Consider the following 23010-nt stretch of genomic DNA (forward strand, 5'->3'; position numbering starts at 1 on the left):
CTTGGGGCGGGGCGGGGCCTCCTTGGTGGGGCGGGGCGGGGCAGGCGCTCTCCTATTCTCGGGACTCCAACCCGGAACTGGCCTTGGATCCGGCTCCCTAGGGAAGGCCGCGGCACCTTGTTGCGAGTGGGAGCCTGAGCCACGGGAGCCAAGCCTCGGGCTGAGGAACACCTTCGTTCCCAGGGGCCCCAGGCCAGGTGTGCTCTCAGCGGAGGTGGCACATCTGGAAAGTATAGAGCCCCTACGGCTAGACCATGGCGCCCCCGCGGAATGTGGTGAAGATCGCCGTCCAGATGCGTGACGCCATCCCGCAGCTCATCCAGCTGGACCAGGTCACTAGGCCTGGCTGGCCTCCATCCACCCCACCACCTACCTTCGGGTCGCCCCCTTCCCCTCGAATAGCCCACCCCACCCCTCCCCAGGCTCCTCCGCAACCTCTTCTCACTCCCGTCCTGTGAGTGACTCTTCCGCTTGTAGGCAAAACCCCTGGCTGCTGTGCTGAAGGAGGTGTGCGACGCGTGAGTGCGGGTCGCGCGGGGGCGAGGAGTAGGGGATGGGGCGGGGCAGGAGGGAGAGGGCGCCCCCTACCTGCCTCACGGAGCCTCTGCTGCCTGCAGGTGGAGCTTGCCTCACTCTGAGCGCTATGCCCTGCAGTTTGCGGATGGGCACCGGAGATACATCACCGAGAACGTGAGTCCCCTCCCCTCTGCCCCACATTCCACCCTGTGGTCCCTTCTAACTCTGGCTCCGACTTGCAGTCATCGTCCCACTCTCTGCAACCTGATCTTTTACTGACTCCCAAATCCTCCCTTCTTGACAGCCCCAACTAGCCAGTCCTTAGGGCTCTTCTTGACTTCTTTCCGTTCTCTGCCATCTTTTCCAGAACCGCATGGAGATCAAGAATGGCAGCATCCTGTGCCTCAGCACGGCCCCAGTAATGCCCCTCCGACCCCGCCCTCCTTCCCTGCCCCTCTGCTGTGCCTCTTTTCTGCACCTGGCGACCGGGGGCCCAGTCCCAACTCCAGCCCAGAAGTGCCCCACCTAGCGGATACCCGCGTCCCCACACCCCCACTTCCCTCTCCTTACCTCCTCACCTGTGCTCTGCCCTTGCTCCCACCCCGCCAGGACCGCGAGGCGGAGCGGCTGTTGCGGGGGCTGCAGAGCGAAAGTCGTGAAGGGCGCCGGGAAGCCCTGCGGCACCTCCTCCTGCTGGCCCCGGACCTGACCTTCGCCCGGGAGGTCATCAGCCGTGATGGGCTTCAGAGACTGGGCACCATCATTGAGGATGGGGACGAGTGAGCCCAGGGCTGTGGTGGGCGGGGGACACAGTGGGACCGCGGATCCTGGTCTGGCTTTGCTCAGCCTCCGATGTCCCTCCAGCCTAGGAGAGGTGCTGGCCCTTGCACTGAGGGCCTTCTTGGAGCTTATGGAGCACGGCGTGGTGTCCTGGGAGACACTCAGCATCCCCTTTGTTAGGAAGGTGGGTGGGCTTTTCTCGGGGAAACAGGTGGGGGTGGTGGAGAGGTGTCAGGGCCTGGCCTTCCACGGTGATGAGGTGGTGACAGCCTCTGCTCCGCCAAAGGTGGTGTGCTACGTGAACATGAACCTGATGGATGCCTCTGTGCAGCCCTTGGCCCTGGGCTTGCTGGAGAATGTGACCTTGAGCAGCCCTACCCTGGGCCAGCTGGTCAAGAGCGAGGTGCCGCTAGACAGGCTGCTGGTGCACCTACAGGTGTAAGTGTCTGAAGGTGGGGGACCAGAGAGGAGAGCAGGACTGGGCCCTGGATGGCCGGCTGAGCCCTCCTTTTCACCCAGGATGAACCAGCAGCTGCAAACCAAGGCCATGGCACTGCTGACAGCTTTGCTACAGGGGGCCACCCCTGCAGAACGTAAGGTGGGCATCCATCCAGTGACTGGATGGGGTGGGCAGGAGGTGGTGGGTGCTGTGCTCAGAGCAGCGGGACGAAAAAATGGGCGCTCGTGGTGGGGCTAAATCACTCAAGCCCCCTTCCCACCCACCAGCACATGCTCGACTACCTGTGGCAGAGAAACCTTCGCCAGTTCATCTACAAGGTAGGAAGGACCAGGCCTGGCAGACCCCTCCCCACTCCCCTCCTTGGAAGCCCACGCTCACAGCCGTGGACTGGCTGTCCTTCAGAACATCATCCACAGTGCAGCGCCACTGGGTGACGAGATGGCTCACCACCTGTACGTACTGCAGGCCCTGATGCTGGGGCTGCTGGAGCCACGCATGCGGACACCACTGGACCCCTACAGTCAGGTAGGTGCCTTGAGCGCGCAGAAGGCTGGGGCTGGCCGGAGCTTGGCTTTGAATCTTCAATCTTGCCACCGCTCCAACAATGACCCCAGGAGCAGCGGGAGCAGCTGCAGGCCCTGCGCCAAGCTGCCTTTGAGCCGGAGGGGGAGTCTGTGAGCGCCGGGCTGAGCGCTGACCGTCGCCGCTCCCTGTGTGCCCGCGAGTTCCGCAAACTGGGCTTCTCTGTGAGTGACCCCTACCCAGCCCCCTGCCCCCTCCCTCCACCCAGGGCTGCTGCTACTGCTCCAGAGGGCTGGGACCTTCCTCAGCTTCCTCTCTCCTGCCCCCCAGAACAGCAACCCTGCCCAGGACTTGGAGCGCGTGCCCCCTGGCCTGCTGGCCCTGGACAACATGCTCTACTTCTCCAGACAGGCACCCAGCGCCTACAGCCGGGTCAGTGGTAGGGCGGGGTGGGGTATGGATGAATGGGGTACAGGGCACCTAAGCGAGGCCCTCCCGGGGCTTAGTCATGACTCCCCAGCCCATCCTGTGCTCCCGCCTCCTCAGTTTGTGCTAGAGAACAGCAGCCGTGAGGACAAGCACGAGTGCCCCTTTGCGCGGAGCAGCATCCAGCTGACTGTGCTGCTGTGTGATCTGCTCCATGTTGGGGAGCCCTGTGAGTGGTGCTGGGCACAGCGTGTTCAGGAACAGGGGACGGAAGGGCAGAGAGGGCCAGGGGCAGCACACACTATCTCCCTGAGCCCCTCCTGCCCCCCCGCTCCAGGCTCCGAAACAGCCCAGGACTTTTCACCCATGTTCTTTGGCCAAGATCAGAGCTTCCATGAGCTCTTCTGTGTGAGCATCCAGCTGCTGAATAAGACCTGGAAGGAGATGCGGGCCACTCAGGAGGACTTTGACAAGGTGCGGAGGGCAGCAGTGGGGAGACCCAGGCCAGGGCAGAGGTTCTGGGGTTGGGGCACGGAACTCAGGCCCTGAGCTCAGCTTGGGATGGCCCCAGGTCATGCAAGTGGTGCGGGAGCAGCTGGCCCGCACGCTTGCCCTGAAGCCCAGCTCTCTGGAGCTCTTCCGAACGAAGGTGAACGCACTCACCTACGGGGAGGTGCTTCGGCTGCGGCAGACGGAGCGGCTGCACCAGGAAGGCACGCTGGCCCCTCCAATTCTGTGAGTCATGGGGGTAGATCCCAGGCCTAGTGCCCACCTGCCCTGCTGCCTTGCCCAGGCCCAGCTGTCCAGCTCAGTGAACCCCCTCCCCTGCACCCAGGGAGCTTCGGGAGAAACTGAAGCCGGAGCTCATGGGCCTGATCCGCCAGCAGCGTCTGCTCCGCCTCTGCGAGGGGACCCTCTTCCACAAGATCAGCAGCCGGCGGCGCCAGGGTCACTGTGTGGGCGGTGGTGGGGTTGGAGGGCGGCTGGGCGGGGCTGGGGAGGCCCTCTCATTGCTCCCCGCCGCCCTTTCCACCCACAGACAAGCTGTGGTTCTGCTGCCTGTCTCCCAACCACAAAGTGCTGCAGTACGGGGACGTGGAGGAGGGAGTAGGCCCACCGACCCCTGAGAGCCTGCCCGAGCAGCGTGAGGAGGGCATTGGGGCGGGCAGACATGTGCTGCCCCGAGCCGCCCCACCCCGGGGCCGCCAGGGGTCTCAGTGGTCAACCCAGCCTTTTTCCTGCAGTTCCTGTGGCCGACATCAGGGCACTGCTGACAGGCAAGGACTGTCCCCACGTCCGGGAGAAAGGCTCTGGGAAGCAAAACAAGGTGAGTTCAGTGGGCACCAGGGCTGCTTCCCACTGGCCCCTGCTCAGCGCTCCTGGCTCCCTTGCTTCTCCAGGACGTCTGTGAGTTAGCTTTCTCAGTCAGCTATGACCATGGGGAGGAAGAGGCATACCTTAACTTCATTGCCCCATCCAAACGGGAGGTGAGTATCTGGGCAGGCTGAGCAGACGGGCAGGGGAACAGATGGGCAGGGGGAGAAATGGAGAGGCCCTCATGGAGCTGGTCCCATCCCCAGTTCCACCTGTGGACAGATGGGCTGAGCGCCCTGCTGGGCAATCCCATGGGCAGTGAGCAGACACGGCTGGACCTGGAGCAGCTGCTAACCATGGAGACCAAGCTGCGGCTCCTGGAGCTGGAGAATGTGCCCATCCCTGAGCAACCACCCCCTGTGCCCCCGCCCCCCACCAACTTCAACTTCTGCTATGACTGCAGCATTGCCGAACCTTGACAGTGAGGTTGGCCAAGGGCCACAGCTGCTGCCACCATGGTGGCTGCAAAGGGTGGAGGGGGAGAAGCACAGGCGCCTTGACCAGCAGAGGCTGTGGCAGAAATAAAAGTCTGCTTGGCTCTTAGATGTGTGTCGAGCCAGCTCTGAACTTCGCAGGCTAAACCTGCCTTCCATCTTGGCTGGCAAATGAGAGGGGGCATCAGGCCAGGGCCACAGCTTGGGGCCATGAACTTGGGCAACTCCAGTTGCGGGGCTGGTGTTCTGAAGGAGAGTGAGGACAGGCTGGCCCTGTTACCCTTCTCCAGAGTGAGTCTCCAGCCCACCCTCTAAAGAGCAGAATGGACTGCAGTCTGGGGGCCGCCAGCTGAGAGAGGTGTGGGGCAGCCAGCCAGATGAGGGAGAGATGGCAGGGTGGGAAGTATTTCCCCAATTTTAGCAGGGGCCTAGTTTGGGAGCTGTGTTTCCAGAAGGCTCCGGACAGTCTGAGCTTAGTTCTTCACCCTGCCTGGCCCTTCCCCTGTCTTCTCTGTGGGTCCTAAAGGCCCGCTTTCGAGAGACTTGAAGGGAGAGACATGAAGTTGGGTATGCTTCGTGCTGAAGGGCAAACTCAGGGTTCCGGTAGATGTCCGCCAGGCCAGTGGGAGGATGTAGGCTGATTCCGACAAGATGGAATTCAGTGCAGGAAGCCTGCATTCTGATTAAAACTCATCTGCAGCAGCATGGGTAGGTGGGAGCCACAGATAGGCCAGCTGGAGGCGAAGCTCAGAGGCTGTGGTCACGGACCCCAAGCCTCTGAGGCAGAGAGGAGCACACCCACCCCCAGGACCCACAGACAGGCTGGAAGCTGCTGGCCATCACCCTCTGATCTCCATGCCTCTCACTGCCTCTCCTTCCCAGTGCCTCCTCAAAATATCTTTAAGTGTTAACCATCACCACGTTGCCTAGAAACTGATGGTATGGCACCTCCCTTGAAGAATGTTCCGGGGGAGCTTTCTTCCCACCCACTAGCTATGCTTCTTACTTAGGCATCTAGGGCCCCACGTGACCACCCCTGTATTCAGACTTCCCACCCCACTGAGAATAGTCCCTGTTGAGTTCAAGGTGAAAATGGAGCACCCAGATGCACTTACATCTCCTGATACCTTCAGTTCTTTCTCAATGTCTCCAGTCCCTCGTTCAGGCCACCATCATCTTGGCAAGAACCTCCCGACTTCCTGCTTCCTGTCTTGCCCCTCCAGCCTTCTCAATACCACCTACTCCAACTGCTTTCTCAAACAGGAAACTGACCTGATTACACACACACATCACCCCCTCCTGTATTCTCCCGTGTCTCCCTGTTGTCCACGGATAATGGTCATGGTGCCATGACTGAACAGAACTGAGCTGGGATGCAGACATGCCGTGGTTTACCCCTTTTAACAGCGTGCCTGCAGCTTACAGAGTTCTTGATGCTTTGTCTAAGCTGGCATCCTCCCTGCTCACTTTGGGGGCTGGGAACTCCCTACCCCCACCCAGCGCCAACTCTGGCCTGCCCACCTGCACCTCCCTGGTCCCTTCTGATTATTTGTCCCATTTCCTCCCTTTGCTTTCACTGACTTGACTTCTTTCACTTTCCTTGACTTCCCAGGCTAAGCTTACTGCTCCCCTGGGCTCCCAGGCCCAGGAGCTTCTTTCTCTGTTTTAGAAGGTTGGACCTCTAATGACCTTTCCTACCCAGAGATGTTCTCTCTCTCGTGTCTTATGTGTGTACGCTGAAAAACAACCCCGTTGACTCAGCCATCCTTAATGACTATGCTCCTGGGATCTTCACATGGACATGGCTTTGCTGTGGGACATGTGCCAGGGCTTGTGCTGGGGAGAAGCCTCTGGCATCTCCCACCATGTGGGGAAGAAGCTAGGACCTGCTTGGGGCACTTGTTGGGCCAGGTGTGAGAAAGAAGCTGTCTGTCCCTCTGGCATTTCCTACACATTGTCCCTGGGCTGGGCCGGGCCGCTTCACTGAGGTGGGGAGGGGCCCTTTGGTCTGAGAACTTCAGACAAGGAAGAAAGATCTGGAATTTTTAATCTTGGGTATACAACAAAGACTGTGGCTTAGCTGCTAAAACTCAGTGCTGGTGGGGGCGCTGGGAGAGCTGTAGGGAACAAGGCCGGGCACAGGCCTTAGTGTGAGAAGTGGGTGGAACAAAAGGTACTGGGGTCTACTTTTTCTAGCACCAGACCCAGCCCACCAATGGCCTGGCCTCTGGACCCATGCCTGGACAGGCGAGCAGGATCTGGCATTTTCGGGGGCCTGTGGCAGTGCCATGCAGCTGGAGAAGGTTCCTGTGGGCTGTGTGGCAGGCAGGCAAGAGGCCCGGTGGGCTGTCCTGGTATCATCCCACTCTCAGACCCAGTGAAGGGGTTTCTAGCTTGGGGAAGGCCCTCTGGGGCATGTAACAGAGAGGGGCAGGAGGTGCTGAGTCAAACTCCAGGTCAAGAGGCCAGGGCCGGGGATGCTGGAGGTGACAGAGGCTGAGCCCCCGGTCACTTATCTGGCATCAGAGCGTTAGGGTCAGGTCCGCCCCTCCCACGAAGCAGGACTGGATGCAGATCACCTCAGGCAGTTGGGCTTGGAAGCGCCTGACGGAGGCTATGCTAATGCCGGGACACATGGCCACATCTACCATCCGCAGCTGCCTGCACGCCTGCCCGACGGAATCCAGAGTTCTGCAGGGAAGCCGCCAAGTGAGCACCTGACCCAGCCCAAGCCCAGCCAGCCCCCACCGTGGGCAGCCCCCGACACACTCAACTGCTCCGTGAGCTGACTGCAACTGGACAGGTTGAGGTGCTGCAGCCTCAGCCAGGAGCTGGCCGCCTGCGCCCAGCCCTGGTCGCTGAGGAGGCTGCAGTGACTTAGCGCCAAGCGCTCCAGGCTGGGGCAGCCCTTGGCCACAGCCACCAAGGCCTTGTCTGTGAGTGCTGGCAGCAGGCTCAGTGACAGCTGCCTCAGCTGGGGGAACTGGAGCACCTGCAAGGATGCAGTAGGGACAGGGAGGGTAATGAGGCCCCGGAGCCCTTCCGGCTCCCTGTACCCCCAGCCAGAGGAACTGCCACATCTAGCAGAAGCCCATGAGAAAAGGGCTTGTTCCAAGCAAAAAGCTCTAGCCCTGGGGTCCTCAGCCTATCCACACTCCCAGCCTCACACCTTGGTTAAACTGGCATCAGTCAGCTTGCTGCAGGCTGTGAGGTCCAGCTCCTGCAGGGCCTGCAGCATGAGCAGGGAGGGGCCCTGTGGCTGGGGAGAGGGGTCCTTGGGGCTGGAGGCCCGGTACTCCAGCTCTTCATGGGGCTGTGGGAGGAAGCTCCTGCTCAGGTTCCTCCTGAGTTTGGCCCTCAACTGTTGCCGGAGAGGGACGAAGGAGGGCAGCTGAGCCCAGGGACCCCCCACCCGCCATGACTTTGAGGGTCTCGCACCTGAGGCTCCTGCGAAGGCGCCTGGATGGGCTCCCCCAGCCCCAGGAGCCCCCAGTCACCCAGCTCCTTGCACCAGGCCAGGCGCAGGACTGAGAGGCGGGTGAGGTAGGTACAGATGGCCTGCAGGGTCTGGTTGGTGAGGGCCACACAGGAGGACAAGTCTAGCACCCTGAGGCGTGGGCCCAGCCCTGGGATCAGGGAGAGCACCGAGGCGTCCTAGGAGGGAAGTGGAAAAGGGAGCGGGTGATGGGGAGGTGCCCGTTGCCTGTGTCACGAGGCGTGGCAGGCTGTGAGGTCCAGCTCCCACGGGGCCTGCAGCATGGCCACAGGGGCCCTGTGGCCAGGAAGAGGTGTCCTTGGGCCTGGAGGCCCAGTGCTCCAGCTCTTGGTGGGGCTGTAGGAGGAAGCCTTTGCTGCTCAGGCAGGGAGGGGTCCCTAGGAAGGTTCTGCCCAAAATTACAGCCCCACAGGCAACAGGAGACTGTCATAGGGCCCAAGGAAGGGTGCATCAGTGTTCCTGTGCTGTGTGTCACAGTGGACGTGGTGGGCTGAGAAGGGGGACCCAGGGAGAAGGACAAATACCTAGATTGGCTGGTGTAGGAAGGATGCAGGTGAAAATCTCTAAGGCGTTCACCTTCTCTGTGCTCCCAGCACCAATCAGATATGCTCCCTCTAGAACTGGGGGGACATATGGCAGAGCTGCCACCTGCCAGGACCAGTTGGGGGATGCGGGGGGGGGGGGCAAGAACTAAGGGCAGGACAGAGGAAGCTGCTTTGTAGAGATGCAGACATGGGAACATGGGCCTCCAGAAAGAATGGCTAAGAGACACACGATCGACACAGTGAGGATGGAGTAGGGTAAAAGAGAGGCATTTGGGGGAAAATGTTGAGACACTTTTCAGGTGGGGAATGCTCTGGGCACAGCCATAGATTGAAGGAATAATCTGCTAAAGAGGGAGAGGGCGACACTGCTAAGACAGGGACACCACCCAGAGGGACAGGGCTGAGCCCTATTGAAGTAACCAGCATGAACCAAGAAATGACCCTCTTCCTCCCTTGTCACATGGCCTCCCCAGGGCCCCTCCTGAGCAACTACTGCTGTGTAACCTCGGTGCCCCATCCCCCAGGGCTTGGTTCTGTCACCCCTGCCCCGGGAACACCCGCCCTCAGTCCCCTCCCGAGACTGCAATGATCACCAAGCACTGGACTTGTGAGGTGTGGGTCACCTCGTGGGTGGGCCCCTCTGGTCTCTGGGACCTCCCTCTGCAGGGACCCACCACGGGGGCTGCAGGGAGGAGTGTGGGCAGCAGCACTGTCTGCCTAGGCACCTTTCCTCTTCCAGTTCACTTGGACACAAACACAGGGCACCTCCCTGGTGCCAGGCTCCCAGTTCCCCCAATCCCTGGCCCTGGTGAGGATGGAAGGAAGGGGTGGAACGCTCACCTTGAGTGAGGAGCAGTAGGCCAGGCTGAGGGAGGCCAGTGGGGGTGGAGCTGCGCACACCGAGCCCAGGGACTGGGCCAGTTCCCGCCCTCTCACCAGGCAGCATTCGGCCAAGTCCAGGCTCTGCAGCTCACACAGGCCCCCTAGGGCTGAGCATCCCGCATCTGTCAGCCGCTGCAGCTTCCTCAGGCTCAGGCGCCGCAGGTGCCGCAGGCCCCGGCTCACGGCCAGGACTGCTCCATCAGCCAGTTCTGAGCAGCCGCTGAGGTCCAGGGAGGTAAGGCCTGGTTGCTGGTGGCAAAGGGCGGCCACGGCCTCTGTGGAGAGGTCCCGGCAGCTATGCAGGCTCAGTTCCTGCAGCTGCAGCCCGGCCACCTGGCCCAGTGCCCGCAGGGCCTCGGGCGGCAAACCAGTGCCGCTCAGGTCCAGGGCGTGCAGCCTACCAGCCCGCTCCTTCAGGAATCGCAGCAGGTTGCGGAAGGAGAGTTGGGAGGGGGAGGAGTCCTGGGGGCCGATGGTGCCCCAGGCTGGGCCTAGCTGGAAGGTGAGGTGGCAGTAGGCCAAGGAGAGGCGCTCCAGGCAGGGGGCACAACTGCTGAGCCGGTTGAAGCTGAGGTCGGCCAGGTCCCGAAGGCTAGCCAGGCTGAGCTCACGGAGGCCGCTCAGCGCCTGCTGGACCTGCTGCGCCGTCTCAGGCTGAGCCAGCAGCATGCCTGACGTGAAGAGGCTGTTGCAGCCACTGAGGTCTAGGATACGCAGAGCCGGGCAGCCCAGGATTAGGGCCACAAAGGAGGCCTCTGTGGGGCTGCCCCCACCAAGGCACAAGCTCTGCAGGTGCGGGCCCAGGTGGTGGGTAACAGACCGCAGCACCTGGAGTGAAGCCGGCGAGCCATCCAGGTTGGTCAGGCTGATGCAGGTGATGCCCCTGAGACCCAGGCTCTTGATGGCCGGAAGGGAGGCAGACGACACGGGGATGTTGTACTGCACGCTGGCCTACAAGGCAGCAGCGGGCCTGGGGTTAGCCCTCTGGCCTCACAGTGTGCCAGCCATTGAGTCTGGTGGCAATTTGCTGGCCAGAGTTTGAGGGAAGATCAGGGAAGGGCCCTTCTACAATGGGGACCCACTGTGGTGTCACGTGCCTGAGGGGGTGCTGATGGGACGTGGGAGCAGGGAGGACGGGTCATACTGGGGCTCAAGGGGGAGGACTATGAGGGGAGGACAGAAGGTTAGTGATGACCGGGGCTGAGCGCCTATGGAGAGGCTGGGCCAGAGTGGGGACTTGGCATGCTGGGTACAGGAGGGCTGGGGGGTGCCCTGGAAGAGAGCCAGCGAAGGCCCCTGGGAGCAGGAGGACAAAGCATTCTGGACTCCAACTTTGGGGACTTCCAGAAGGTGGCCTTGGGACCCATGGACTCCAAATCCAGGGCCTCAGCTTAGTCTTAGCTAAGCAATCAGCCTCCCCCACTTTCTCAAGAGCATATAAATAGCCCTCAGAGCAGCTGAAGGCGGGAAGAAGCAACGGCAGGTGTCGCTCACCACAACGCCCTGTGGCCCAGATGCCAGAGATCTGGGGCAGGCAGTGAGGCCAAGGTACCCTGGTGGCCTCAGTGTCTCGGCCACAAGAATGTTTGCAAACCTGGCTTTTGTGTGTAAGTGAAAAATGTGCCTACGCATGTAAGTGTGGTGTGCGCATGCGTGGATGCGTGCGTATACGCACACGTGAAGGCCCTTTAGGCTGGAGATTGGAGATGCGCTTGTGATCCCTGGTCTTATCTCTGGAGGGTCTGTCTGATTCCTGCAGTTGAGGAGGGAGAAGTGTACTATTTCTGTGGACAGGAGCTCAGAGAACGAATTTCAGAGGCAGGGAGGAAGTTGGCTCTACTGGAGAGGAACCGGGGAGCTTGGGGAGCACAGAGCTGGAGTCCGGTGGGGCGGGGAGGCAAGCTCAGGGCTAGTTGTGGGGAAGGGTTGGCTTGTTTAGGAGTGTGAGGACCCGCCAGTAGTTGTTTTCAGAGAAGCTTCCCTGATCTTGTGCCAGAGGGAGCCAAAGGACAGAAAGTACAGGAATGTGTGGAACTGGTCTGTGGGGGAGGGAGAAGAGGGCTTGGCTTCTGAAACCCTAGCCCCATTTCTCTACCCCCACCAACGCCCAGGCTGCAGGCAAGTGATACTCATAGATTCTTGTTTTCACAAGCAGGCTCCCCAGGAAACCTGTCCAGTGAGTAACAGGAAGAACAAGCTGACATTCCCTGCTTGTCCCCCACAGAAAATCATCAAAAGGGAACCAGAAAGGTCAAAATGATGCGTAATATGCGCTCCCTGCAAGATGCTTATCAACAGGATTCTTCCAGGAAGACAGGTGGAACTCATTCCAGGTGTGGAGACCCCGCCTGGCTTCTGCCCCAGAGAGAAGCAGCCCCCGAGGGCTGTCGTCCCGGGAACGAGCCTGTGGTTAGACGGAGACCAGCTCCCACCAATTTCATGGGAGTCTGGGAGTCAAACCAGGTGCCCAGTTCAGACCCCATGGTCAATTCAGGTGAGAGGAGCTCTGCCCATAGATCCCCGCCGTGGACACCAGGAGACAGTGGGGAGTGGGGACGCCAGAGACCTGGGTCCCTCTCTCAGATTGAAGGAGAGCTAGCGAAGATACCAGTGTGTGAGGCTGGGGAGCGTACTGAAAAAATCAAGGAGAAAAGGTTTTAGAAAGGAACGGTAAAGCGTGCCTCCAGCCGTTTCAAAGCCCTGCAGTGCTAGATGAGCCAGTCTCATGATGAGTAGAATGAACTCTGGTTGGGGGAGTGTAGAGCAGTGCTGGTTGCCAGGCAGCACCTGCCCCCACCAGTCACATGGCACCCCGCAGCCCCCAGCTCCAGCTGCCTTCAGTCTTCCTTCTTTCCCTATCTGCCTGAGCCTTGGCTGCCAGCAGTGTTCTTCCCTCTCCCATTGCCTTCTTATACACAAGGTAAACGAACAGCCCAGGTCCAAGTGCAGGGCTGGCAGGTGGCCCCAAGAGCTACCTAGTGAAGGGGCAGGGCCTGGCCTAAAGGACTTCCAACTATGGGGCTGGGTGAGTTTTGAGGCCACCTCCCTGCTCCCCACAGTTTTTCTTGGGGGGGAGAAGACAGCCTCTAAGCCATCACCCAGGTGGTCTACCTGGGACTCATACAGAAGTCCAGGAGCAGTCTGTTGGGGATATTTACTCTCTGTGGGGGCCAAGCGGCAGCCTTCTGGGTCTGGTCTTTGCCCCAGTGTAGGAAAGTGCCCCTCCCCAGGGCCTGGGAAGATGCTTCTAAAGCCCCAGGGGAGTACAACACGGGTACCTGCTCCAGCTTCAGTTGCCTCAGCACAGAGGGGTCAACTAGCCCCCCGGTCTCCTCCCTTCTTAATGCTGGCATCTTAAGAGTAAATGCGGACTCATTTGGAAAATGCCCTAAACCTGCTAAAAGCAATACATGTCCCTTGACTGTGAGAGGCCAGGACTCTGTTGTAACTACTGAAGTCCTGAGCTGAGACAGCAGGCCTGTGTGCAGACTTGGAAAACCATCTGAGAGAGACATGACCCTCCTGTCTGCCAGCACAGGAATCCAAAGTTAGCACGCCTGTTTTCCAGAAGGACCTTGAGGAAGCCTATGTCCTGGCGCCTAGGGGCTTTGGTCTCCAGAGAGGAATAAGACTTTGGGGCTCATATCTAGAGGCTTTTATAGACACCTCAGGCAGGAAAAGGCAGCAAGGGGCAGGAGCCATCCTGAGATCTTCACAGTGACCAGCCCGGTGGCAGCACCTCCACCCCAGTCCCAGGCATGGACGGAGCCCAGGTGTATGTCAGGTGTTGCCTTTGTCTGTCTGCTTATTTGAGAAAAAGTGGAATTAAGTGGGGGCAGGTGAAGGAGATTAAGAAGTTACCAAGTCAAGCATCCTAGCCTGGCCTGGAGCCACACAGCTTGGCCTTGGTGAGCCAGAATCTTCCACAGCATCTACTAGCTGGGGTACCACCTCCTCAGCCCGCTGCACCCTGGGAGATGGTTCCTGCCAATAGGGCTCCAGAGATTGTTCGGTGGTGTCGGCCCTAGATGCCCAGGTATCTGTGGCCTGGCTTCCCAGGGCTCCCAGTCCTGGCGGTGGAGTAGGGGGCTGAGCTTTGCAGAGTCACCGAATGGGTCTTTGTCAGTGCTCTATCTGGAGCTCAGGGTTCACTGGAGAAGCTCCAGTGCTAAAATGGTAGACTCTGGATCCCAAACTCTGACCCTGGCCTCCTCCTCTTCTTCCTTCCCTCACTCCTGTTCCAGTCTCACTTTCATCCCTAGGGCCTGACTGCCCACTTGGCTTCTTCTGCACCCTGCTTCTTTGCTAGACTCCAAGAAGCCTCCCTGACTGATGGCCTCTCGTGAGGGCCCCCGTGGCCCTGCCCATCATGTGGGTGCACCTGCTCTCTGTGCCCTCTGCCAGCCAGGGATGATGAGACCATGGCTGCCTCTGGGTATGTGCTGTCCGAGGAATCCGCAGCCTCCCTTCCTGTCTGCACTGGCACCCCTCTCCTCACAGCCCCCCTCTCTTCTCACTCCCCTAGACTTCTTTCCAAGCCCCTGATGCTACTGCAGCTCCCTGCCCTCACTCCAGCCTTCTCAGAGATGTTTCAAATAGAAACCAAAGCCCTTAGGTGGGAAGGCCCTCCTGCCCTGTTCACATCCACCAGCCCATCCTTGGCAGGACTCATCAGAACCTCCTTCCCTATTTTGCTCTTGGGTTCAAGGAGACCCCCTTCTCCCAGCCTACTGAGCCTGTCCCCACCCTCTCCTCTGTGAACCCCGAAATCTCTGCCTTTCCACTTCTCCTTCCTCAGAGTCCACAAACACCCCAGAGTCTTAACAAAGGCTTCCCTTGACCCTGCAACCCCCCTCGCCCCTCCCCTTTACCATCATGCTTTTTGGAAGCACATGGGTGCCCACACACACGGCGGCCACCTCTTGACCATAGCTTTGCCCACTGATCCCTCCACCACTGTCCCCACAGAATCCTTCATTCCCAGAAACAGCCCCTCTCCATCAAGGTCACCAACACCTGAGGGCTCCTCTGCAGACCTCCCACAAGTGTCCTTCCTCTCTGCTGCACCATGGTGCCTACTTGGGATGGCCTGTCTCCCTGGTGTTCTCTCCTACTGGGGGTTCTGAGACTCTGGCCTCTTGTCTCTCCTACCTTCTAGCCTGCTCCCCATTTGGGGTCATCAAAGAGCAGAAAGACCCAACCCATGGACCAGTGGGTTCTCCATGAATTGTTCCATTCCACCACACACACACACACACACACACAGTTTCCCTCCACGTGCACCCCAGCAGACTTCATCCCATTCCACCTACTCTGTTTCCCACACCTTTTCCTGAGCACCAGATACTGGGAGCCATGGCCTTATGGACCTCTCTCCAGATACAAGGATGCAGTATGGCCCAATCTGAATTTACTGCCTTATCCCCGCTTCTCCCAAACTCTCAGCGCCTTCTACCAAATCACCTAAGTCAGAAATCTGGGAATCATCCTAGACTGCTCCCTCATATCCACAATGCCCAAGGTCCTTTCCAGCCCATCTCCTATTTCCTCTTGACCTTCAGTCTCTCTGGCTCCAGTCTACTCTTGGTAAGTGATCCTGACAAAAGGCAGCTGACCACGCTTTTCAGGCCCTTTGATGGTTCACCACTGCACAGGATGGAAGCTGAGCTTCTTGGCTGGCATTCAAGCCCTTTTATGTCAGCCCCCTGCCTACTTCTTCGGCCCCAGCTTTCCCATGCCTGCTCTGCACTCTGGCTCTGGAATGCTAATTTCAGACCACTGTCTCATACTTCCATACCTGGGTTCACCTGTTTTTTTCTGGGGGTTGGGGGGGGTGGTCTGACCTCTCACCTATTCCTTAACAAAATATGTATCCTCTCTTAAGATTTAACACAAGCATCCCCTTCTCCATGAAGTCTTCTGTGAATCTTCTCTGCATCTTTGGTATGCGTCTGTGCACCTTTCTTAAGATTTTGAGTGCAGTGCTGTCTCTCTCTCACTATTAACTCTGAGTGCTGTGTCTGCCCCAGCCCTGGGGCCTAGCACAGTGCTGGGCACAGAGGTAGCATCACCATCCAGATGAGGGAGGCCTCTCTACAGGCCCCTCCTCCTCTGCTTGCCTCTGGACTGGTATCCTTCCTGGGCAGTCTCTGTGGCCTGCTCTTCTGGCTCCTCTTGTTCTCCCCAGGGAAAGTGACTGAGATCCAAGGCTTAAACCTCCGCCTGTTCAGAATGACACCTTCACCTATATTTATTACCCGGATCTTTCCCTTGAATTCCTCTCTCAGAAGTCCAACTACCAACTGGATCTCATCATTTATATGTTTTATACTTCAAATTTTCAACAAGTTCAAATCAAATTTGTTTAGAAACTAGGCTCAATGACACTGGAGAGAGAACTCAACAACAGACCGTACTTAAACACTCATTTAAAATTTGACAGAGGAGGCTTCCAATCCATTATACATAAATGGTACTTGGGCTACTTGAAAACTAATCAGTTTAGCTCCTTACCTTACAGCATAAGTCAAAATAAATTACACCAAATATATATATATATAAATTCAAGCCATAAAACAGTTTTGCTGTGAACCTAAAACTGATCTAAGAAGTAAATCCAAATTTAAAATAAAAGCAAAATATGAGTGTATATTTATCAGATCTTTGAAGAGGCAAAGTATCTCTAAAGCAATGGCAGAAATAAAGAAAATGATGTTCAGAGTCAACAACCCAGAAATTTAATCCCTGTATATCTCATAAATAACACATATCTACAAATCAAATTTAAAAAGGCAAATATATGAGGAATATATTTCAGTAAGTATGTAAAAGATTAACTTCTTTAATGTATAAAAAGTTCATACAAATCGATAAGAAAAATACTAAGACCCCAATAATTAGACAAGGAACAGAAATACACAAAAGAGGGAAATATAAATGGTCCGCTAATGAGAAAATTGTTCAACCTCAGTGACAGTCAAAACTGAAACAAAGGGCACTCATTGCTTGCCTTCCAAACTAACACAAATGCCTGCACTCATCTCCTAGCGGGTTGTCTCCCTACAACTCACCTCTCAGTCCACTCGGCACTGTGGAGATCTAAGACATAAATCAATGCATATCACTCCCCTGCCTGATGTTCCTTTAATGTTCCTAAAGTTCCATGGGTTACCTGGTTACCCACGATGGTAACCAGGAGAAAACCCTAGCAATACCACCTGCCACATCTGTCTGACCCCTTTCTAGCCTCATCTCCCACCACTTCTCTCCCACACACCCAAGTTCCAGTCATAGTGAACCTGGGTGGTCGTTTCCAGAACTATTTCACACCTTGGTGCCTTCGCCTGTGCAGTTATGAGTCCTGAAGACCAACCTTCACGCTTCTCATCCTGTTCCTTCAGGAAGCCTTCCCTGATGCTGCCAGTCTCCTTCCGTGTCCTTCATGTTCCCATGGCCCCCTTCCTGCCAATGCCCTGAGCACACAACATCATGATCACTCACGTATTTGTCTTTTTCCTTCACTGGACTATGAGTTTCTCAGGAGAGGGGACTATGTTTGGTTCATCTGTAGAGTCCCAGTACCGGACCCAGAGCCAAGTATGTATGAATAAATATGCAGGAATGAATGGATGGATGATGTATGAGCAGGGCCACGAGCAAGCTGAAGTGAGACCACTGGGAATGGGCTGGGTGAGGGTAAGCACCTTACCTCCCGAAGGGCAATCTGGGCTGCACAGTACCAAGCCCGGCTCACGAGGGAGGCCTCTTTCTGATCTGACAGAGGCAGGAAGCTCAGAATATATGTGACCATCTGAGGGAAAAAGACAGGGCATCGGGGCTGTTAGTGCTGGTGGGGCCCTCTGAAATCTTCTCTTTCTGGCAGCACAGTAGGTCAGAGGGGACTAGAGTGCTGGCTTCTAGCTCATCTTGGATCCTAAGCTTCAGAGAGTCTTCACTTCTCCTCTCCAGTCTCCAGGTATCTTTACTGGGAACAAACCTTTCCTGAGCACCATCTGGATGCAGGTTTGTTCTGATAAAAATCAAACTTCCTGCTCAATTTGATAAAAAGGGCCTGGGCACTGGGACTAGATGAACCTAGTTTAGATCCTTATTCTCTCAACTGACCCCTCTGAGCCTTATTTTTCTTATCTATAAAAAGACAGTTGTAGTGAGATTTAAGTGGGTTACTGTGACGGTTAAATATCATGGTAAAGTGTCTTGCATACAACAAGGCAAGTGCTGATCTTCAGGAAGTCACACTGGGACTGCACTCTTCCATCTTCTTCACTGCCAACTTGGCTTCTCAGCCAGCTGTTACAATTCTCAGCAAGACCCATCCTGGCAGGCTAAGGCCCTCACTCCACCTATGCTCTATGAGGCTGGGGGTGGAGGCCTGCTTAGGGACTGGGGAAGGGAGCTGCCTGTGAGACCAAGAATAATCTGATATTAACTATTCTTTTCTTCTGGAATCTTCCCTCCTTGACTTCTATGACTGTGTTTTCTAGGGCTCCACTCACCACTCCAATTGCCCTGTTTCTAGATTCTTCTGTGGCTCCCAGGGCTCAGACCTGAGTCTTTAAATTTGTTCACTTTCTAGGATAATAAATTCACTTGCATTGCTTTAACAATTACCTCTATAAGAAAAACCAACAATTCAGTATTCCATATTGTTTTATCATTCATGTGCTAGTCTAGTATTGCCAACTGTCCACAGGATTCTTCATCCAAATGTTTTACCATCACCTTCACCTCAGTCCAAAGCAGCCCCTCCTCCCAACTTTCCAGCCCCTGAGCTTCAGTGGCAACAGAGCATCTTGTCTGAAGATCCTGATAAAACTTTATACTCCTCATGCTCTTCTGTCCCTTGCTCTAGATACAGGTGTAAAGCATAGGCTTTACTTAGACTCATTCAAATCCCAGCTCCACTAGTTCCTAGCTGTGTGACCTCAGGCAAGGTATGTGATGTCTCTGAACCTCAACCCACACCTGTAAAATGGGGTTATTAAAAAAATCTAGATCACAGTCTTATGTGCTGTGCTTAGTCATGTCCAACTCTGCAACCCCGTGGACTGTAGCCCGCCAGGCTCCTCTGTCCATGGGGATTCTCCAGGCAAGAATACTGGAGTAGGCTGCCATGCCCTTCTCCAGGGCATCTTCCCAACCCAGGGATCAAACCCAGGTCTCCCACATTGCAGATGAATTCTTTACCGTCTGAGCCACCAGGGAAGCCCAAGAATACTAGAGTGGGTAGCCTTTCCTTTCTCCAGGGGAACTTGCCAATGTAGGAATCGAACTGAGGTCTCCTGCATTGCAGGAGGATTCTTTACCAGCTGCCCTCACAGTCTTATGACAGGGATTAAATTATATATATATATATTTAATAGATATAATATGCTTCACACCTAGTAGATGGTCCATAAATGGTTCCTGGATTGCTGTTATTAATAATTCTACCTTTGAAACCTTTCCACCTTAGTGATCTTCATCACCCCAGACCAGGGTTCCTTCCACAGTCTCCCACCTGATCTCCTTGCCTCCAGGTTCATCCTTGCTAATCATTCCACAGACTGCAACAAGGTTAATTTTCCTAAGAAACAGCTTTCAGTCTCAGTGCACTCCTGATGAAAACCTTTGGGGTTCGCCAATACCCTCAAGACAAAATTTCTTCTCCTGGGTCAGCACTGCCAGGCCTCCATGCCTGACTGGACCCCTGATCCCAGAGCTTCCACAAGCCAGTCTTCTCAGTGTCCTACAAACACAGCATGTTGATTTTCTTATTTTCTTTTGCCTATGTGGACCTTTTTCCTGGAATGCCCTTAAACTTGACCCTCACCAGCCCACTTGGTCTCTTCTTCCCTTCCCTGATTGCTAGTACATGAAGGTACTCAGTCAGTACTTACTGGATTGAATTAAATAAGGATGGACTGTCTTTTACCTCTCTTTTCACCAAAGGTTTGCTCAAGGAAGGGGTGGGAAGATAAAACAGATCATTACCGAGAGGAGAATGACTGGTGAGAACAGCCTCTGGGCCAGAGAGGCTAGGCCTGGGGAAGAGAACTTTGATGGGGACTGGGACTGACCACGCTCTGATCCCCAAGAGCAGGCAGGAAAACTTGTCTGAGCTGAGGTAAGATAGTGGTCATCCTGTCTTCTGGGGTTCAGCAGCCAACCCACAGAGCAAAAGGAGGGCAACAAATCTGTCCTCACTGAGGGGAGGCAGCATGATTCTTTGAGCTGAGAAGGGGGAAAGCCTTTCTAGAGGAAACAGAAGAGGCAGTGCTAAGCGTGGAGTGGCCATCCCAGGAACTCCATTCCAAGGGGCTACTAGAGATATGACTGGTCATCTTTGTGATCCACGGTGATGGGACAGATATCCTCTGGGGCAGAAGGGGGAAAGGATGCCATCGCAGGGGACTCACTGGGTGTGGAACATCATTCCAAGGGCCGATGGGGAAAGGGTGCCCTGTCTTTCTTGGGCAGTGGGAGGGGGCTGCCAACTTTCTGGGCAAACAGGATGGAGAGGCCATCCCAAGAGGCCACTGGGACAAAACTTATCTGTCTCGCGACAATAGCGGCAGAGTGATCTTGCTCCAATTTAAGTAGAAGGAGCAAACATCCCATGAAGGATGAAGGTGAAGGAGGCAGGGATGGCCATCACTAGGGGCTGAGGAAGTGGGGAGCAGGCCTGTCCTCAGTGAGGGAACTCAGAGACCATGCCCGAAGTTGATGGGAAGGGGCAGTCTGTCTTCCACCGCCAGGGGAAGGGGCAGCCATCTCTCGAAGGGAAGGGAATGGAGCGACCATTCCAAGGGACCAATGGGGGTAAGATCGGTTACCCTTCGGGGCTGATGGGATGCAGCGGACATCTTCCAGAACTGAGAGGGAGGGACGGCCATCTCAAGAGGTCAGGGGTAGGCAGAGGCCCTGTCCTCGCTGAGGTGACAGCAGCTATCTCCTGGGGCCGATGGGGGAGGAGAGGATGGTCCCCCAAGGTAAGGAGACAGAGTGGCCCAAAGGCGGGGCCGTTACCCATAGCCTGCAGGTCCAGGGATCTCCCGGCCGGGTCTTTTCCGCCAGACGGGCGGGGCCGGGAGAGCTGTCTGACAGCCCCTCCCCACAGTCTGGGACCCCGAGGGCGGGGCCTGTCCCGAGCTAGGCCTGAGGGCGGCCTCCTCTCACCTCCAGCGGCAGCGACTCCGCCATCGCATCCCTGCCGCCTCCGCCCCCGCGCAAGGCTTTCTGGGAAGTGTAGTCCCGCCGGCTCTGGAAGGCGTAGCTTGGGAAGGAAGTGGACCTCCAACTTCCGTCCCAGGTGTGACGTATTGGATCTGCACCGGAAGTGCCTGTGCTGCCGATGTGGTACCAATTGAGTGCGGTTTCGGTCGCTCTCCCTTCTTTCCTTGGTTGGGTATTTGCGTCTCACTATGGCGGTAAGGAGGGCGAGTAGGGCGTGGTCCCCGTGGCAAAACGCTCCCGGGGCCGGGAGACTGAAATCAGAGGAAGGGCTTCAAGGGAAATGGGTCAATCCAGTGGCCGCCCCCCACTGGAGTGGGGCGCCATCCAGTGGCCATCCAGGACCATACCACAGCTGGTGCCAGAGAGTGCTGGGAGTCTGTAGCAGACAGTACCAGGGCTGCAGAGATCGAGGGGCCTGAGGGCGATGGGCGTCGGTATCGAACAGTATCAGGACTAGCTAGAGATCTGAGGGGCTTGAGGCAGGATAGCGTCAGCCCAGATCGGGTTTACTCCAGCAGAGGCCGAAGAGGGACTCCAGTCAAGCCCATTCAGCTAACCGGAATGGTGGGGCGGCTAAGGAAGATCCTGACTGCTGAGGATTTTGATAGTATCTCGTTATCTCTCTGCAGCCCAAAGGAAAAGTGGGCACGAGAGGGAAGAAGCAGATATTTGAGGAGAACAAAGAGACCCTGAAGTTCTACCTGCGAATCATACTGGGGGCTAATGTAAGTGCCTCCCTCCTTGCTTCTGTGCCCACCCAAGGTTCCATAGTCCTCAGCTCTGTTTGGTGGGGTAGAGTGGTGGGGGTGTGTGACAGCCAAAGCTCCAGAAGAAAGCTCCAATTAAAAATAAGAGAGAGGGACTTCCCTGGTGGTCCAGTGGCTAAGACTCCCTAGATCCCATATGCTAAAAATAAGACCGAGCGCAGCCAAGTAAATGAGAAAGAATCCTGGTGCAGAGAAAGTGCTGAATAGTCAAAACGAAAAACAAAAGCAAAAAGAAGGTGTAAGTCTCAAATGGACTTGAGCCTTTCCCATCCTAAATGCACAGGGGCTTCCTTCCTGTGTCAGGGGTGTCTGGATATTCTGGGAGCAGATCTCTTCCCTCCAACCCTGTAAGTAACGATTTGTCTCCTTTCATCACCTGGTCTAGAGTCAGAGTCAAGGAAGGTCCATGGTTAAGTAAGCTTTTGATACTAGCCTGACCCATGTCTGCTTACAGGCCATTTACTGTCTTGTGACCTTGGTCGTCTTCTACTCATCTGCCTCATTTTGGGCCTGGGTAAGTGTCCCCCATCCTGGGAAATGGGAAGCCCATAGGGTCAGTGGCTGCCCTTTTAACACCCCCATTCTTGTTCCACAGATGGCCCTGCTCTTTAGTCTGGCAGTATACGGGGCCAGCTACCACTCTATGAGCTCGATGGCAAGGGCAGCCTTCTCTGAGGATGGGGCCCTGGTGGATGGTGGAATGGATCTCAACATGGAGCAGGGCATGGCAGAGTGAGTGTCCCCCGCTGTCAGCCCAGGTGAGCAGCGCCAGGGCTGGGGTGCTGGGCCCCAGATAGCCCAAGACCCACAGCAACTTGAAGAGGGTGGAAGGGAGTTGAACTAGGGCCCATCTCTTATTTTTATGTAAACATTTTTGGCTGTGCTGCACAGTTTGTGGGATCTTAGTTCCCCAACCAGGGATTGAACCCAGGCCTTCAGCAGTGAAAGCATGGAATCCTAACCACTGGACCAGCAGGGAATTCCCCAGCTACTACTTTTGGCCCTTGCAGCTTCCCTTCTCTCCACAGGCACCTTAAAGATGTGATCCTACTGACAGCTATTGTGCAGGTGCTCAGCTGTTTCTCCCTCTACATCTGGTCCTTCTGGCTCCTGGTACGTGGGTTGCGGGGCTCCCGAGGAGGAGCTGGAGCATCTAAGCCTTCTCTTCTTTGATTTCCTGCACCTGGCTTCAAGTTACCTTTTTTTCTTCTAGGCTCCAGGCAGAGCTCTTTACCTCCTGTGGGTCAATGTCCTGGGCCCCTGGTTCACAGCGGACAGTGGCGCCCCAGCGCCAGAGCACAATGAGAAACGGCAGCGCCGACAGGAGCGGCGGCAGATGAAGCGGTTATAGCCACTGACATTATGGCCCCGGGTTTCTGAGCCCTGAGTGGCTCTATCAGGCTGTGTGGTCCCCATGCCAGGAGCAGTGAGGGCCTAGTCGAGGGGCCAAAAGCAGTCTAGGGTATAGGTTTGTTGAATAAATGGCTTATAATGTGGCTAATGGCTTTGTGGGTGATAATGAGAGAGCTAAGGCAGAAACAGCCAGTTCTTTGGAATTTTCTTTTCTGCTACG

General features: G+C 56.3%; 3 protein-coding genes across 16 annotated transcripts; 2 read left to right on the forward strand and 1 right to left on the reverse strand.

Annotated features, from left to right (window-relative positions):
- Nucleotides 1-62: 62 nt before the first annotated feature.
- Nucleotides 63-4621, forward strand: ELMO3 (engulfment and cell motility 3). Of its 10 annotated transcripts, none has more exons than XM_086351175.1 (20): nt 63-332; nt 423-518; nt 618-690; nt 884-934; nt 1126-1295; nt 1381-1480; nt 1583-1734; nt 1816-1894; nt 2023-2073; nt 2159-2281; nt 2371-2502; nt 2609-2710; nt 2825-2933; nt 3042-3178; nt 3276-3439; nt 3540-3652; nt 3744-3848; nt 3949-4031; nt 4105-4191; nt 4269-4621. In XM_086351175.1, exons 4-20 carry the CDS (start codon nt 890-892, stop codon nt 4338-4340), a joined length of 1824 nt encoding a protein of 607 aa, XP_086207301.1. In that variant the 5' UTR covers nt 63-332; nt 423-518; nt 618-690; nt 884-889; the 3' UTR covers nt 4341-4621. The 10 variants fall into 10 exon arrangements, with proteins under 10 accessions (XP_086207301.1, XP_086207295.1, XP_086207297.1 ...); XM_086351169.1 differs by having other exon boundaries at nt 4285-4621; XM_086351171.1 differs by having other exon boundaries at nt 423-507; nt 4285-4621.
- A 1921-nt stretch (nt 4622-6542) lies between these two features.
- On the reverse strand, nt 6543-20713 carry LOC147353411 (uncharacterized). 4 transcript variants are annotated; one of them, XM_086351191.1, is made up of 7 exons: nt 20614-20713; nt 17144-17245; nt 9394-10386; nt 7951-8166; nt 7682-7825; nt 7287-7504; nt 6543-7203 (listed from the first exon to the last, which is right to left on the reverse strand). In XM_086351191.1, exons 1-7 carry the CDS (start codon nt 20635-20637, stop codon nt 7035-7037), a joined length of 1866 nt encoding a protein of 621 aa, XP_086207317.1. In that variant the 5' UTR covers nt 20638-20713; the 3' UTR covers nt 6543-7034. The 4 variants fall into 4 exon arrangements, with proteins under 4 accessions (XP_086207317.1, XP_086207318.1, XP_086207316.1 ...); XM_086351192.1 differs by lacking the exon at nt 7682-7825 and having other exon boundaries at nt 20614-20705; XM_086351190.1 differs by lacking the exons at nt 17144-17245; nt 20614-20713 and adding an exon at nt 10930-11209.
- Nucleotides 20714-20779: 66 nt separating this feature from the next.
- TMEM208 (transmembrane protein 208) lies at nt 20780-22933 on the forward strand. Of its 2 annotated transcripts, none has more exons than XR_015145613.1 (6): nt 20780-20864; nt 21300-21395; nt 21892-21951; nt 22033-22195; nt 22466-22550; nt 22651-22933. XR_015145613.1 is itself a non-coding variant. In XM_086351337.1 (6 exons), exons 1-6 carry the CDS (start codon nt 20859-20861, stop codon nt 22786-22788), a joined length of 522 nt encoding a protein of 173 aa, XP_086207463.1. In that variant the 5' UTR covers nt 20780-20858; the 3' UTR covers nt 22789-22933. The 2 variants fall into 2 exon arrangements, 1 of the variants encoding a protein (XP_086207463.1); XM_086351337.1 differs by having other exon boundaries at nt 22033-22169.
- The last annotated feature ends 77 nt before the right edge of the window (nt 22934-23010 follow it).

Source organism: Bos grunniens, chromosome 18 (assembly GCF_055505025.1).
Source record: "Bos grunniens cultivar Pamir isolate PY7600 chromosome 18, Bosgru_T2T1.0, whole genome shotgun sequence".
Taxonomy (NCBI): Eukaryota; Metazoa; Chordata; class Mammalia; order Artiodactyla; family Bovidae; genus Bos; species Bos grunniens.

What these genes read in the sequence shown, in the direction of transcription:
- ELMO3 (XM_086351167.1), top strand. Translation starts at nt 255, where the DNA reads ATGGCGCCCCCGCGGAATGTGGTGAAGATCGCCGTCCAGATGCGTGAC. An exon ending in GGAGATACATCACCGAGAAC is followed by an intron (nt 691 to 883) that starts GTGAGTCCCCTC and finishes CATCTTTTCCAG; the next exon opens with AACCGCATGGAGATCAAGAA. An exon ending in ATCATTGAGGATGGGGACGA is followed by an intron (nt 1,296 to 1,380) that starts GTGAGCCCAGGG and finishes ATGTCCCTCCAG; the next exon opens with CCTAGGAGAGGTGCTGGCCC.
- LOC147353411 (XM_086351190.1), bottom strand. Translation starts at nt 11,067, where the DNA reads ATGCGTAGGCACATTTTTCACTTACACACAAAAGCCAGGTTTGCAAAC. An exon ending in CTGGGCCACAGGGCGTTGTG is followed by an intron (nt 10,387 to 10,929) that starts GTGAGCGACACC and finishes GCTGCCTTGTAG; the next exon opens with GCCAGCGTGCAGTACAACAT. An exon ending in CTGATGCCAGTTTAACCAAG is followed by an intron (nt 7,505 to 7,681) that starts GTGTGAGGCTGG and finishes GCATCCTTGCAG; the next exon opens with GTGCTCCAGTTCCCCCAGCT.
- TMEM208 (XM_086351337.1), top strand. An exon ending in ATGGAGCAGGGCATGGCAGA is followed by an intron (nt 22,170 to 22,465) that starts GTGAGTGTCCCC and finishes TTCTCTCCACAG; the next exon opens with GCACCTTAAAGATGTGATCC. An exon ending in TCTGGTCCTTCTGGCTCCTG is followed by an intron (nt 22,551 to 22,650) that starts GTACGTGGGTTG and finishes TTTTTCTTCTAG; the next exon opens with GCTCCAGGCAGAGCTCTTTA.